Genomic DNA, 16,045 nt, shown 5'->3' on the forward strand with positions numbered 1-16,045 from the left:
GCTAAAGCACAAGCAAGCTACCTGAGGGTACTATAATTTTAAAAACTAATCAAGGTAAAAATGAGGACATAAACATCATTGCTAGGGCATCTCTCAGATTGGCTTCAGAATGAAGAGCTGGGGCATCAAGTAATGAAGTGCTCAATATTGATACCGAGATTAATATGGTATTGATGATGTGAGTACTGAACTAAGCACATGATTCATATGAATACATTACCACTCTACCTTGCTAACACCATAGTTGTCACAGTCAGATTACCCCCCATGGCACTGTTTGAGGGTTCCAAGGCAGTGTCACCCTGGTGGTATGGGCATATACCTGGTGGTATGGGCATAAGGTGCCCCTTGCTCATGGCTGAGTAAACAATCATGGTATTTTATCCCTTTTTTTTATTCACAAAATAATGCATCTCTCTACGGGCACAGCCTGATGTTATTCTCAAAACAAAATCTTCTTACATATGCCTAAATAACATTTGCTTTGCCAGTATTGAAAGGGCTTCAAAGTAAACCAGCAGTGTGACTTGTCAGTCCAACAAAATACCAGCCAGCCACCAGAGATGTCTGAACAGATCTGAAAATAAAAAGCCATGAAATGACTCAGTGCATTAGGTCACTGTGACAGCCAGGAGGTAATACCAGAGTATTTACTTTGGCTGGAGTCTTCCTTGGCTCATCTTCATTTGTAGTGTTAAAGCCAGGCTCTCATCTCAAGCCAAAGTGCTGTAGCTTGCCCACTTCAGAAATGGGTCAACACAGGTACCAGAAAAATAACTAAAATGGGGGGTTTGACATGAAATTAAAAGCTTCTGTGGATGAAAAATAATGACTCTCTCCCCTGCCTGGCTGCAAGGAGCAGAAGAACAGATGCTCTCTACAGCTATCAGTGTGGTTGTCCCCATACTCTCATGTCATGCTAGGAAGCTTCAGCAGTGTAACATCTCTTTGGGGTCTGTATGTCTAAAAGTATTGTCCAGTAAAGTATTATCTAATGACAATATGGGCAGTTCTTCAAAGGTTGTGTAACTACTCCACAAAGTAAAAGACTATGGTGAAGAACGGGAGAATTGCTCAAATGATAAAGACCACATTTATTGCCACGCAGGAAACATTAGTGACTTACTTCACCTCCCCTTTCCAGACCACAAAGGTGATTTCAGGGTAAATCTTTCTGAACAACATGAGCAGGATACATTTCTTCTGAGGTTTGGCTCTGTTCACTGCAGAAGCTGCACTCTAGCACTATCTCCAAGGAAATTATATATACAAGTTTTTGAATAAAGTGAAATGAAGCACAATAAAAATGGTTACTTCTCTGTAATGTTAATTTCTTTTTTCCTCTTCAAAATTGTATTCAACAGATTTTCTTCCTTTTTTTCCCCTGCAGTTTTTCATTGTAAAATTACCATTTTCTGTCTTTGACAATTTTTTTTTTTTTTGAATGCATACTTCTTGTAACTTGGGAGTAGTTTCTGACAAGCCAGAGGTGAATTATGTGCAGAAAAAGTGATACGTAATGATGCTTACTGAGATGGAATCTCAGAGTAATGGTGACTCATGTATCAAAGAAATTAACAGAACAATTGCTTCTTGTAATCAGATAAGATGGTAACAAGTTCAACATTAAAGTAATAATGTTATGAATGTGGGTTTCAGGAGAAAAGTAAAGCCCTCTATGAAAAGCTAAATAGTAATGGCTAATTGGAATAAAGTGGTTAAGAAAAAATGTTTTCACACAGGGTGGGTGCCTTTTTTCTGCTTGTCCATAGATTCAGTGAAAAAGGTCACTAAAGTACAACCAAAAGAACATATGAATTTGACAAGCTATCCTACCACAAAAGTGGATAAGTTTTGAAAAGCCACAAGTCTTCATACTGACTTTTTGAAATACCATATTTCAACTTCTTATTTTGAAATTCTCTGAAGGCTCAGAGAGTTCAGAGATTTATTAGCATTAAAAAGAATCTCAAAGCTGGACAGACATTTGGGGACAAGTACAAAATCAGGTTGACTGCCATCAAGGACTTACTACTGGGCTGAATTAACATGCAAACCAGGATAACTGAGAAAGCTTTCAAGCAAGCAAGCACTGCTCCAAGAAATCAAATTAATGGATCTTTGAAAGAGAAGGAATGTGCAAAGCGCCAGATTTTCCAGAAATCAGACATGACAGGCAGAGCTTTGGCTGAGCTCTCAGTAACAACTAAATATGTGGAAGTTCCAGGGGACATCCTAAGTCCATTTTCAATATTCCTGACTTGTATATTTGCCTATTTAATATTTTCAATAATGATTGTAATTACATTCCCTATATTTACTTGTCTTCCCCTTCTTCCCACCCACCACTGATTCCCCTGTGGTTGTTTTCAGCCTTGTCTGCAGATCCACATTTGTTTGTCAGGTGTTTCTTTGACAGGTGTTTATGACTTATTTTGGTTTGGTAGCTACAGTGGTAAATAAAGCATCACTTCAAACTATGACTGTTAAACACTGCTCTCTCCGTGTGGTCCTTTGCCTTAAATATGCATGCTCCTGTTAGTTGAGCCCTGTGCTCTTTGGACAACCTAAAAATAGATAGGTACATAGGAAATATGGTTTAGAAGATGTTTAATTTACCTGCAATTCTCCTTCCATTATACTGAGTAGTTTGATCAAGTCTTCTTTAGAAAGCTCTATGGATTTCTTGTTCTTTCGCTCACTAGGACCAGGTGATTTTGAGTGCCGTTTGACAGTTGCTGAAACCATGACCTCATCTTCCTTCCGATGAGGTTTGTTCTTTTTCTTGGCATCCTCCTGAAGTTTTTCATTCTCTGCATGGCTGATGACAGGCTTGGAACTGGAGAAGTGCCCGTTAGACGAGCTTTCTCCACCTTGGTTTCGGGATCTCATCCCTGCCTAGAAAGAAACAAACATAAAGGTGCATTTATAAACAAAATTACTTACATAAAAAGAAAGCCACAGTGGAAATACTGCCTTTGGTAAGAACAACAGTCTTCTAAAAACTGAAGAATACTGTCATGCTCAACAGACTGTGGTAGAAAGCTCAACCATTTCAAAAACTCTGTGTGTGGCAGAAAAAAAGTCCTGAGGTAAGGTTAGCCATCTTTTTCAGCAAGCCAAATGCTGATATGAGTTTAAATGTATGGAACTTAAAAGTGATGCGGGATAACATGTTCCAGTGTTTCTTTTTCTTCAGTTGACATTTTGATAATTCACAATTCAACACTACAAAACAAAGCAGGTTGTCAAATAAATCTTAGTTTAACATGTGTCTTACTTGAGAAACAGAAATTAAATTTTTGAAAAGCATATTGCTGGAGTATAAATTCTCTACGAGAGTGAAGTGCCAATGCATGACAAATGTCAGTCTGCTGTTTCTCTGAAATAAGCAATGATTTTATTGCGGGTAACCAAGAAAAATGGGCAATGCAGAGTAAATCAAGTAGCAAATACTGCACAGAATTAGTAGACAATAAGTTCAATAAAGGAAAGTTGAAAAGAAGTTTGAAAAATGAGCACAAAGGATATGAAATCACCAATGGGTAAATGGGCAAAATCAACATATTCTTTCCGAAGAGTCAGGGTTTCTCCAAAATGTCAGGTCATGATTTTTCAATGCTCACATTTCTGTCTTCTTAAGCACCTACTCTAAGTTTTAGACTATGACAGCAAACATTCCTCAGCTCTGTCACTTGACCTACTGTACTGTTAAATTTTTATAGCAATAAATCTAATGAAAAATATTCAACTGCTTCCAAGTATTTCCTGTCATTTAGATTAATCTCCGCTGTTAGTCTGCAGTTTGTTCATTAGTCAAACAGATGCTTTTCAACATCAGTAACATCACACACTCTTCTGATAAGTTCAGAGCAGCAGTTCACTAGTGATGGAGCAAAACCTAAAATACATTGACTAATCAGCTTTGCTAAATTACACTGGGTCTGCAATGACTTGCCTACATACTTTACTCAGGCCAGCACTATAAATCCCTTGCCACAATTAGCCTTGCACTTTTGTAGTTTCACACTTAGCATGAACATTGTCTTTTTATTATGATTGGTTACTCATGTCTTCACTAATTCAGTGGAATTCATCCAGCAGTATAGAAAGGGAGAGAATTAGACCTTGTATTTTGGAGTGAGGGAGTTTCACAAAGAGATTCCTTGCATTGTAGGTCTGCTCTTATCCAAACAATATGTGATACAGGTACACAATGGCCTTTAGCTTCCTGAATGCTTATACAGGGTGTTTTTCATCAAACAGTTTGGATTAAATACATGAATTACACTTTCTAAAAACAGATCTCCATTATAAGCATGAACAATACCTGAGAACCTCAGGAAATCTTTTAGGTTTCAGATTTATAATGGAAAAATAAACACAGTACTATGTTTCCTCTCAGATAGGGCTTTTCAATTTGTTTAACTTTAATGGGTTTGAAACTTTCCAACCACGCTTCCTCTCAGGAGAGAGCACTTGGGATTCAATCTGTCTCTGTTTTCTAAGTGTTTCCTTCTGAGTCCCTGTGGGTCACAGCCTCCAGCCACTTTCATCTCTAAACCAAACCTATTTTTTATGGCTTACACTGAATAGCTTCATGGCTCCAGGACATCCTACATGTTTTAAGAGCAAATATTTGAAGACTGTCTTGTATATGTTTTTCAGTGGAAAACAGATTCTTGTATTACAGTATATTCTGCTTAGTAATGTGCCGTGTTAGGGATTTCTCTCTAGTAAGATGACTCAACTTACAGACCTGAAGGTGCACAATCAATGTTAAATTTAACTTATGACTAGTTGAGACACATCATCAACCTGAGACATTGCATAATCAACCAGATGCACTTAGCTGAGAATGTTAGAGTTCATGAAAGGTGGTGTGTCTCCCAGTCACATAATAACTCAAGACAGCCACTTTGATTGATCTGTCCTTGTGGGAGTTGACATAACAATTCATGAAGCCATGTAAAGACTGAGAAGTTGACTAACATTATCAATATGTTAGCAAAGAAATTAGGAATGCATATCTCTAGTGTGCTTATGTTCAATGTAAATCAATAGAGGCCCACAAAGGACAAATGCAAAGCTATGTTTTTTCAAAATTCATTAAAACAGAGAGGTTTAACCAATTGCCCCAGTGTTTCAAGTCATCTGGCTAATTAGCATATGATTACTGTTAAAGGAGATCGAACTTGGCCTCTTTCAAAATTTCTTTTAAACTTGAAGATTTATTTTGCAGCAAGCCTTACCTGACAGTGGGTGTGGCAGGCAGTCTGCCACACTCAGGAACACTACCCCTAACAGCCTTTCTTTGTGTGAAAGCCTGCCAAAATCAGAGTAACGCTGACACTTCCTCTGTCTTCCCTTATGATGTTGCTACTTTTTCAACAAGTTACCCAAATGCAAAGGTGTCATGTGCTGAAACCAGGGATGCAGGTGACAGAAGCTTAAATGGTGACAGAGAGGGCTAAGGTTTTGATATTCACACAGTAATTTCCAAGGAGTTTAAGGGCCAAAATCAACGGCATGATCCAGCTGTTGTGCAGTGCTCTAGGAATATAAAGCAGTTGTAAGGATGACTGAGTTTTAATTAGAGCAGCGAGAAGTAGCCAGAACATACCAGTTATGTTGGCTGAAATACTGTGTGCTGGAAAGGAGTGTTCACTATTATCATTTTGTATATCCGTCTGCATTTCTGATGGCATTGTGATAAAGAAAAGTTTCTCAGTATTTGCATGACATTATTTCAGTATGCAAATATCCAAATCCCAAAAATTTGCTTATCTGTTGTTTCACCAGGGTTCCAAAACTGATTCTGGGGACGCTGCCAGTCTAACACTGGTAACAAATGACCTCCTGCTGTCAGTCCTGATCACATCTCCATATCTTACAGCATTCCTGATCTGCTGAAGGGATTGTGTTCCCTGAAGAAATAGCTCATATGACTCATAACAACTTTAGCATTTAACTCTTCTTTTTTTTCCCTACTCCTTATCATATTGCATATTAAACTGGAAACCTTTCCTAACAGTTTCCAGTCAAACAAGAAGAATTTATGTGAACAGTCACCTTGATTTTGACATTTATTGGTTATTCATTTCAATATGTGCTTGCAGAATTGGTACTTGGCATGAGAACTCTTCATCCCCTCCTCTGGTTCAGTCATTTGTTAAGCTTTATGCACAAAGGATAAATGCTATGATTATTTACTTGAGCCTGTATTGTTGTTCTGGGCATGGATCCTTCAGTTTTCACAAGTAAGAATCCACACAAGATTTTATGAAATAACCTTTATGTTAGTTTTACTGACATCAGGAGGAAATCTGTGAGGAATTTGCTGAGTAGGATGTCAGGAGAGGACATGCTGCATGCTATTCCAAGTCTTTCCCCCGCTGATGGCAATTTGTTCTCCCTAAAGCTCTTGAAATGGCAGGTTAGATTAGGCTCTGTTACTAGTGCAGTTAGAATCAGATAACGCAAAAGAGTTCTTTGAACTTCATGTGTAGCCCCTCTTGCTAATTGGACATGATGATTTTGGCTCCATAGTACTTTCCCTTAAAGTAATAGTAATAATGCTATAATACACAAACACACACAAAAGTTGATTTAAAGCCATGATATGGTTGTTGCCATTGGCAGTAAGTTTGTAGTCTGGATCTCAGTTGCAGATCTAACTGATTAGAATCTGACATGAAAGTGGTGGGTTTCTGACAGGCTAACAAAGTATTATTGTAGGGACAGTGCAATTGGGTTAGTGAACCAAAACTGGAATTTGTTTCTCTGCTTTGGCTTTGGGAACTGTATCTTTCAGGGGCTCTGCTGTGCAGGAATTTGGAGTGGAGCAAAGTGATGTGCAGAAGTGCCTGGTACAGAGTTGATTGTGGAGAACTCAAGCACTGAGCAAGACAAATTTCTGCCCAGTGATTATGGATCAATATATAGCACTAGGAGCGAAAAATTATTTAAATATACTCCAACAGGAGACAAAATAATATAAAACCTCCATCAGATCTGAAACGCCCCACAAATGATGAAGAGAGCTATAAAATGTTTTAAATAGTGTCAGTCTGTATCTGAAAATAGTAGGCACCAATTTAAAAAAGGGAAGGGAAAGGAAGGGAAGGGAAGGGAAGGGAAGGGAAGGGAAGGGAAGGGAAGGGAAGGGAAGGGAAGGGAAGGGAAGGGAAGGGAAGGGAAGGGAAGGGAAGGGAAGGGAAGGGAAGGGAAGGGAAGGGAAGGGAAGGGAAGGGAAGGGAAGGGAAGGGAAGGGAAGGGAAGGGAAGGGAAGGGAAGGGAAGGGAAGGGAAGGGAAGGGAAGGGAAGGGAAGGGAAGGGAAGGGAAGGGAAGGGAAGGGAAGGGAAGGGAAGGGAAGGGAAGGGAAGGGAAGGGAAGGGAAGGGAAGGGAAGGGAAGGGAAGGGAAGGGAAGGGGAAGGGGAAGGGGACTTTATCAAATGTCAGAAGGAGAGGAGGATGAGGGCATCAAAATGACCTTGTTGGCTTAGAAGTCCTCAACAAAGAATGAATGGTTTTAGCCCCATGGGATCTGGATAGCCACAAATAAGTTTACATTGCTTCAGTGGTATGACTTCCATAGGACAGTCATGTAGATACAACTGTTCATACCACCTCAGAGGCTGATTAAAATTATTAGTTTTCATATTGGTTATTCCAGATGATTCTCCTGGACTCTGCAGGTGTTCATTATTATTATTTTGTCTGACTTGAGGAAATTAAAAGGAATCACATTCTCAAGAGGTCGTGATAGGACCAGGTAGGAGCTGTGGCTGCACTAAAAGAGCAATGCTGTGCAGTTGGACTCTAATGCTGTGTGAAGCAGACTCTGGATGTGACAGGCTCTGTATCTGACTCTGGATTGTGTCAGACTCTGGACTGTGAATGAACTAGACCAAGGGAATGCAGATCTCATTTTTGGTTTTGCTTTTGCAGATGACTCCTGTGTTTGTTCTAGTCCTGATGGTCAGAGGAAATAAACCTAATGACTAATACAATGAAAAACAGAAAAAACATCTGACCTTACTAGTCCTGGAGTTTCCTGAATTTCTAAATTTTCAAGCCTAAAGTATTAATCCACTGTGCTGTCTAACCCCAGTCTCTTGTCCTCATATGCATCATGATTTGAGCAAACAAGAAAAGGTCTTTGTTCCTTTTGACTGAGTTATACTTTGCTAATGTGCTTGTCTGAAAGCACATGTTTGCTGCTTGCCCTTCTTGTTGGACTCTTGGCACAGAGCTATGGATACTCTTTGAATCAAGACAATTCTCTACTCAGTGAACAGCTTGAATAACCAAACCACAGGGCTGTAATTCCTGTACAGACTAGGAGAGGACCTGTGGCTGGTCTAGCTATGTAAACTACTGCTGCCTTCATCCTTTGGCCTGCTCTGCTCACTGCACTGGAGAAGTGTTTGTCACACAGGTGTTAGGAGGAGCAGCACCTCAGTGCTGAGCCTCATGCACTGAAGAATAAATATTTGTTTCTTCCTGTTGACAGCATCCTGCTGCCATAGAGTGGTTTGCTATTTGCAAGTAGTGTAGAAAAGTAGCATTACAGCAGACATACTTGCTGAGGTGCACCATGAGAATCAGCAAGGCCATTTTGCTTTATCAAAGACTTATTTTTTGCTTTTAAAATTGATTCAAATTGATTCTTGTAACAGTGGCACACAGGACTATGTTCACCAAGGACTATATCAACAATAGTTTCTTTATTTGGGGGACAAAAAAAAAAAAAAAAGAGAGAGAGGAATGAGCATAAATGTATCCTCAGGAAGAAAATAGATTTCTGAAAAGTCCATATGTCCAGGTGTCTTTCTAAATAAGTATAATCTGCATGAAAGTAGAAAAGGATTTCACAAAATTAAAAGAGGAAACAGTCATCGCTAAGGCAGATTTACACCACTTTAACTCCATTTTCTTAATTCCAAGATAAACTCTTTTCTAGCTAAATTATGACACAGATTTACAAAGAACAGAGTTTATGCTGGTATAATTCCATTAATTTTGTCATTTTCAGGAAAACTTGTGGTTTCATCTGGAATACTTTTATATGAGTAATGCATGCTGACCAGCTAAGGAGTAACATAGGCTTATTTCACAAAGATTCATGTTTCCCAGGCTTCATCTGGAAAAACATCTTGGATGCATGAGACATGAGGAATGATAAGCTATTAGATCATCACTGAGTCAAAAAAATAAACTTTTATATATCACCCTACCCATGTTTTGATTACTGTGCTTCCCAGCTGCCAGAAAGTACAAACAGGAGTCACAGAAGAGACAGTTCAAGTAGCTGACACCACTAGACAAACATGCCACAAGGTCTGGTGAGGGCTGTGACATTTATTCTCTGGAGTGGCCATGTGGCTGGAAGGGACTAGCCAGGAGCAAGGAGGGTGGCAGCAGTGCCAGCTTCCTGCAGTGCAGCTTTTCTAGCCCATCTCATCTGAGCTGGGAGACGTGGACAAATCATCCCTCTTCCCAACCCACTGGGGTGTCCCATGCCCAGGAATACCTCTGATTTGAAGGAAAATTAGTCTTTGGAGGAAAGTAATGATGTTGCTTTCTGCGGCCTTGCAGAAACTTGCATCACTCCAGGTGATGAAGCCTGTCTTGAGACCCAGCCACTCTCAGAGTGCTGTGCTGAGCAACTGTGCCCTGTCATGATTCCTCACTTATTGTTTTACAGCTTTCTGCTCTTTTGAGTTAATTAATTTCAAATCAAACCGTGAACTTCACGTGAAGACAACACTAGTGGTGTCACAATTAGTTCCAGTCCAAACCTCCTAGACATTTGTTTTATCACCTGACAGCCAGAACATGCCTGAAAAATGGTAAGAGAGGTGATGCAGATTAGCTGGCCTACCAAAGATTTTTCACTCCTGCAGTTAGGAAATCTCTGCTGTTAGGTAAGCACTGGTCAATTATTTCTGTTGGCAGCGTAGAACCAAGCTGATGACCCACAAGGTGAAAAACACTGTGGACATAGGAACAACACTCTAGTATCTCTAGTAAGTAGTTTCTAAAGCCCACTGCCTCCTGCCAAGATGGTAGAACTGCTGAAAGCAGCAGAACACAGGAGCAGGTTGAAAATCATAACAGATCTTGCCTTGTCTGTACCCTTATTATGACCAAAGAAAATACCTAAAAATTGTATATCACTGAGGGATATACAGCATGGAAACTAAAGTCATTCTGTGGGCCCTGCTTTAACCTAGGAATGAACCATGGGTAAATAGCAAATACAATTAGGAAATTAAGAAGCCCTCAGCTTTCTACAAAATAGGTTTCAACTTTTCACTTTAAAATTACTTTTTACTTCAAAATTAACTTGTATTTCTAACAAGTATGAGGTCAGACAAAAAAATGAATGTCCCAAAAGCAAACTCTAAGTTTTGGGTAGAGGTAAATATTTTGCTGTCTCTTTCTGAGCTGATGTGGATCTTGAATCTGTCTTCTTTTCAGTAGCCATAATTTGCACAGCTCTGATTTTGCTGAAACCAGTAAACTATAGCTATATTTTACCTGTGACTAATCTATCTTTCTTTTGTTTTAAAAAAATGCAAAAAATAATAATAATGTAGATCTGTAGATACAGATTTTACAGCAAAGGGGGAAAAAAATTAGACAGAGGACCTGTTTCTTCTACAAATATAGTCTCCAAGAGACAACAGTGTAAAAAAGAAGCCATCTGCAGCATCTCAAATTTCAACTGTCAACCAAAGCAGGGAGCAAGTTCCAAATCTCTGTCAGTGACTCCTTTGTAGGAAGTTTCAGTTGTTGATAGACACAGTACCAGCTTGCACATGAATGCCTTGTCATCTGGTGAGACATGAATTTAAGCCACTCCATTAGACTGGGCTGCCTTCCACCTCCCAAAAGGTTTCTCCTTTGTGAAGTTTTAATTGGTTTAAAAACAAGGACTTAAAAATAGTGTCTGATACTAAACCTGCCCTTGGGTTTCACTATCAGTTTTGGTGGTTTTACAATAATATTTTTCCCACTGGGAAACAAAAAAAAAACTTCTCTGGCTACATGTAAACTGGAGATTAACCATGCCCAGGACTCCTCTCTGTGAGGCCAGCTGTCCTGGAAAATACTTCAGGCTCTTAAGCCCTCTTAGCATCCATAACATGTTGGCTGCATCCACACTGCCCACAGGGAATTGCTCCTAGCCCATGCTGACTCCTGAAACATGCTCTCAAATGGGTCAGGAGGGTGTTAAGTGGCCTGGCCAGAAGTGTGCCAAGGACCACTCCAAGAGTTTAGCATGAGTACAGATGTGCACCTTCCAGTGTCTGTGCTCATGCCCCGTCACTGTTTAATTTACAATCTTTCCTTTCCATAGCCTTTACAAACAAAGGAAATGGAAAACTAATCAGCCCTGCTAAGGGAAAGTGCAACTCACCATAAATACACAGTCTGGAGAGAGAAAATAAGCAGTGGATGGTGGGAAAACAGAAAAAAACCCGAATTTTTCAAGTTAGGTCAAGGCACACAAAGCTCTAGTACATTCTAGAGGCATCTTTTTACAGTCTAGAGGCATATTTTTAAGTGGCTACTGATGGATATTTTGGTGATAGAGAGGTTCAGCAGGAGTCAGGAAGAGACAGGGAAGCAAAAGCACAGAGAGAGGTTGCACAACATCCCTATTTCACACCAGGCTTATATTGGCTTTTGCTGGGCTTGGTGGCACAAACTTTGGACTTTTCTGCTTCGTGTCACTGATAAGGGGACTAGCACTGTGAGGCTCCAGAGTGGCCCTTGCGTTATTCAAAGCCCTGGCCTTCACTTGTCATTACTGTTTGCAAAGAGTTGAAAGGAAAGGAGAGTCTTACTTCATTCCTGGCAGTGCCAGCCCAGTGACTTGTCATTATTTCCCAGTAATCCTGCAGGCTTTCCACTGACTTCAGAACTTGTGGCAAAGAAAGTAAAGAGTAAATGTCAGCCTAAATTATTTAAATAATACCAATGTCTCACGCTGACAGGGAGCAGCACAAAAACCTGCAGATACCTCACCTGGGCATTGAGAATGGCCTCAGCCACTTTAATAGCTTTCATTTTTAGAAACCATATTTGCATGCCTCCTCTAATGTCATGGTTTCAAAATCCCTAGAGAACAATTTCTTCACTTGAAAAGAATGAAGTTAAAGAGTTATCCTGCATGCACAGGTTGAGCTGGTTTTGATGGGGTTTTTAAACAGCCTTTCAATGTTAATCTGCTTAAATCTTCACCCGGCTTTTTAATTCAGAGCAAAAATTCAGGCTAAGCTGAAAATAGAGCATAGCTACTTTGAGTAAGGAAGGAAAGGAGAAAGAAGAAGCAAATAAATATTTCTGCATGGACTTAGTCTTGCATTAGCATTACTAAAATTACCTGTTGCCAGATTCTTTAATGTCTGTGACATCTTAAAATTCAGTTTCAGCAGGGGTAAAATAAAAGCTAATTGTGTTTGTCTTGTTGCAACTAGCCAAACACCCTACCTTTCTCAACTTCATTAAAATGGTTTAATTTTCTTTGTTTTCCACTAGGATAGAGAAAAACTTTCTCAGCTGCTTTTCTGATTTTACTTCATTGATAGTAATTTCAGTTCAGAGCCATGGAAAGATATTAAAAAGAGATCCAACAAATGGAGTGGGTGTTTTACAAGCCTACATGATGTTAAAGTTGTCTGCACTGGTATAAATTCATACTGCTCAACTTTAAGTATTTCACTTGTGTGCCTTAGGTAGACGTTTAGGTTTCATCCATAATCTGCAGTCTTTGAAATGGAGTCTGAACTCTCTGAGGCTATGTTAGGACTTCAGGTCCGTCCTCCTCCTCAATCATGCAGTTCCAGTGACTGCTGCTAAAGCCCACTATGATTCCTATTTATCAAGGAAAGCATCCCCCAATTATCTTCCCATGGTAAAAGGTGCTGGGCAGAGGTTGTTGCAGTCTCTCTGTGAGAGGACAAGGCTGGAGGTCTCCGTTTTGCCCCTCTGAATCAGCCCTAATCTCTCTAAAGAGGTTGAGCTCTTAATTTGGGCACATCAGTGAATTGACTGATAAACTGGGGCTGGATCCAGAAATGCATCATCACAAAGGCTGATTTTGCTGATGGGTGGGGAGGCAAGAGCAGGTATTTGGCACCTGGTTATCAGCATCTGACACAGTGCCACACTTGGTGGCAAATGTTAGGAGATGACAGAGGCTGTGGAACTGTGTCCACCCCTCACAGCCCCTGCTATAACCAACCCTGCCAATTTTGTATTAATCAAGTCACAAACTGAAGTGTCTTGTGCTGTTGGGATGGGTTTTCTACAAGGCATCAGACCTCTGCTGCAGGCACACTTCTGCCCGAAAGGGGCAGAGAGCAAAGTATCTCTAACAAGCACTAGAAAGAGTCAATAGGTGACCCTTACTGAGCTCCCCAACTTGAAAATGAGCTCATTTGATATTCCAGCTACAACCTCTCATGCTAAACTTTTCTTGGGAGAGAGTGGGGAGAATTTGGTTGCAGTTGTACAAAGCAACTAATTTTAGGAAGAGCAATAAAAATGGACCTAGATTACCTTTCTTTTAGTTAGGGAGAGTGAAACTAGAAACTAATTTTTATTAATGAAAAATCTAAAAAATATTAATCATAAAATCTTCAAGTTTCTATTTCATATGAGGAGCTGTATGACAGAAAAGCAGTGGGACTCTCTGTTGCTGAAGGGAATTGGTGGGATCTCTCTAAATATTAAGACATCACTGGGTCTTGGAATACAAATTTAAAAGAGTGATTTGACATTTCACAACAACGCCAAAATTTTGGTCACCATCCAAAAAAAAAAAAAAAAAGAAAGGAGAGAGGTGCATATACAGATGGCATATTATTGACAGATCAAGTAAGAAAGCAGCATATAAGTACGTTACTGGTTTTCTTTATTTAGTGAAAAGCTGTCTGACCCTGCAGTTGTGCAGTGTCTCAGCATTCCTTATTTGTTTCCTTAAATATTTTTCATCTGCCTTCAAGGAAGTTTAGGTGACTGATAAATTACTCCGAGCTGCTTCTCCTATGTGATGGACCCAGGGCCTTGGCAAGTGCTGTTGCTGCTGGCAGCTCTGCTGGCTCCAAGCTGGAGCAAGCTGTGTTTGGGAAAAGGAAGATTAACCAGTTTTCTTCCTTTGAGGAAGCAAATCCATCTCTTGTCATATTAAAGGTGCTACACGTATTTAATCTTAAGAAACAAGATTGCATTTACTGTTTTGTATTTCACATTTCATTTACTGTCTCACTCCCAGCGAGAATAAACCTCACTCAGGTTTATATGCCTAGTGAAAGTATCTAAGTGAGCCTTCACTACCGCTGCTAGCTGTGGTACTATTCACTACAAAGACCACAGATGAGAGCTTTTCCTTATCTGCATTTGTCCACATGCAGACTGCATGAATTTCAGAGGTAAGTGAGTTTTTTCAGACCTGCCCAGATGAAAGTTAAAGTGCAGCTCTCCAGAGCATCCAATAGCCAACTGGTAAGCACAGCTGTCTCAAAAAAGCAAGGTCAAACTAAACAGCTGAGCCTCCACTGTATATACACTGAAAATATTTCCCAAGGCTTTCAAAAAGTCAGAACAAAGTCGTCATTTGAATAAATATTTCCTTACTTTTACTAAATAAGAATATTTTATATCTTTGATGCCTTGAGCAGGCTGATCTAGAACAGAGGCTAGACAGAGTGAAGAACAAAGCAGGTATTTATTGAAACACCTTAAAGGATACACCTTGGGCAGTACAAGAGCTTGGCCAGGGCTATACCCAAGATGGACCTAAAAATGGTCTCACATTTATATGTTTTGGTCCATGTGCTTATCAGGATTAATTGTCCAATCACAGCTCCAGGTTGTGAGGTCCCATCCTTCTTGTATTCTCTCTTCAATCCACTGTTGTTTATGCTTTTGGGCCTGAAACTTGTAACGATTGACCTTGTTATCAAGCTAAATAAGGAATTGTTTTGTCTACCTACTCTGTGAATAGAGTTCACTAACAATATGAAGCTCAAAACTAAACACCTAGGAAACACAGAAATGAAAAATATGAACGCTAAAACTTAAGGCATCACCTTTAAACCTAACTCCACTAAATGAAATGGAATTTGAGGAATGCATATACCCTATGCCTCTATATTAAATTGTGCAACTAGTTTAACCAAAGTAAATTTAAAAACTTTATATCCTACTAAGTTTTTTCAATTCATCCTGTGCAACAGTATTGACTGCAAAAAAAACCCAAAAAAACAACATAAATTTAAAAACAAAAAATGAAAAAATTGGTCAGAAGTTTGTCAGTGAATTCTAGGCCTGAAAAACCACCCTTCTATGAAATGGCCAGAGAATTTAGAGAAACTCTGTACAGCTGGAGGATGGCCACAAACTCAACCTAAGATAGCTGTCATGCTTGCAAAAAATATCTTTATTCTGACTGTACTTTCTGACACTGCTATTACTTTTTGCCATCAAGAAAAAACAAAAGCCTGCATGGAAAAGTGCTCAGCAGCACATCCCAGTGTTGTAGGATGACTTGGATGCAGCACTGTATTTCCAGTGAATTCACCCAGCCATACCCTCTGGAAGCAGCAAACACCAAGGATTTGACAAACCTTGGACTTGTTGAAATAAGCATACATGTCAAAGACAAAGGATTACAATCAAAGGGATAGGAAAGCCTAGAAAAGAAAAATATTAGCAGAACCCAACATTTAGGATTATGGTACAAAAGTCATGAACTGGTGTGGCAAGTCCCCTGTCCTCTGCTCAGCCAGGGTGTGCCACAAGGTCTCACAAAGGATTTCTGCAGGTAGCCAAACACATGACATTACTATTTGAGTAAGCAAGAGCAAGGCTGGGGAGTTCTGTGTAAATACTTGTAACTGACTGATCTTTTATATCTTGAAGATGCATTCCTAGAAAGGAAAAAAACCTGAAAATTGCTCTTCTCTCTGTACATTCAAAAAAGCTGAGAAGTGCCATTATATTAGTCTTTCTCAGACCTAAGAGAA

The 16,045-nt window shown here is 39.6% G+C and overlaps 1 protein-coding gene across 4 annotated transcripts in view; it reads right to left on the reverse strand.

The window, feature by feature from the left end:
• Window positions 1-16,045, reverse strand: part of FILIP1 (filamin A interacting protein 1) — a 102,061-nt gene that overhangs the window by 57,567 nt on the left and 28,449 nt on the right. For all 4 annotated transcript variants that reach the window (XM_058834413.1, XM_058834412.1, XM_058834411.1 and 1 more), the window contains one exon: window positions 2,620-2,898. In XM_058834413.1, the coding sequence (XP_058690396.1) occupies window positions 2,620-2,892 (273 nt within the window). In that variant the 5' untranslated portion in view covers window positions 2,893-2,898. The remainder of the gene's footprint in view (window positions 1-2,619; window positions 2,899-16,045) is intronic.

Source organism: Poecile atricapillus, chromosome 3 (genome assembly GCF_030490865.1).
Source record: "Poecile atricapillus isolate bPoeAtr1 chromosome 3, bPoeAtr1.hap1, whole genome shotgun sequence".
Classification (NCBI taxonomy): Eukaryota; Metazoa; Chordata; class Aves; order Passeriformes; family Paridae; genus Poecile; species Poecile atricapillus.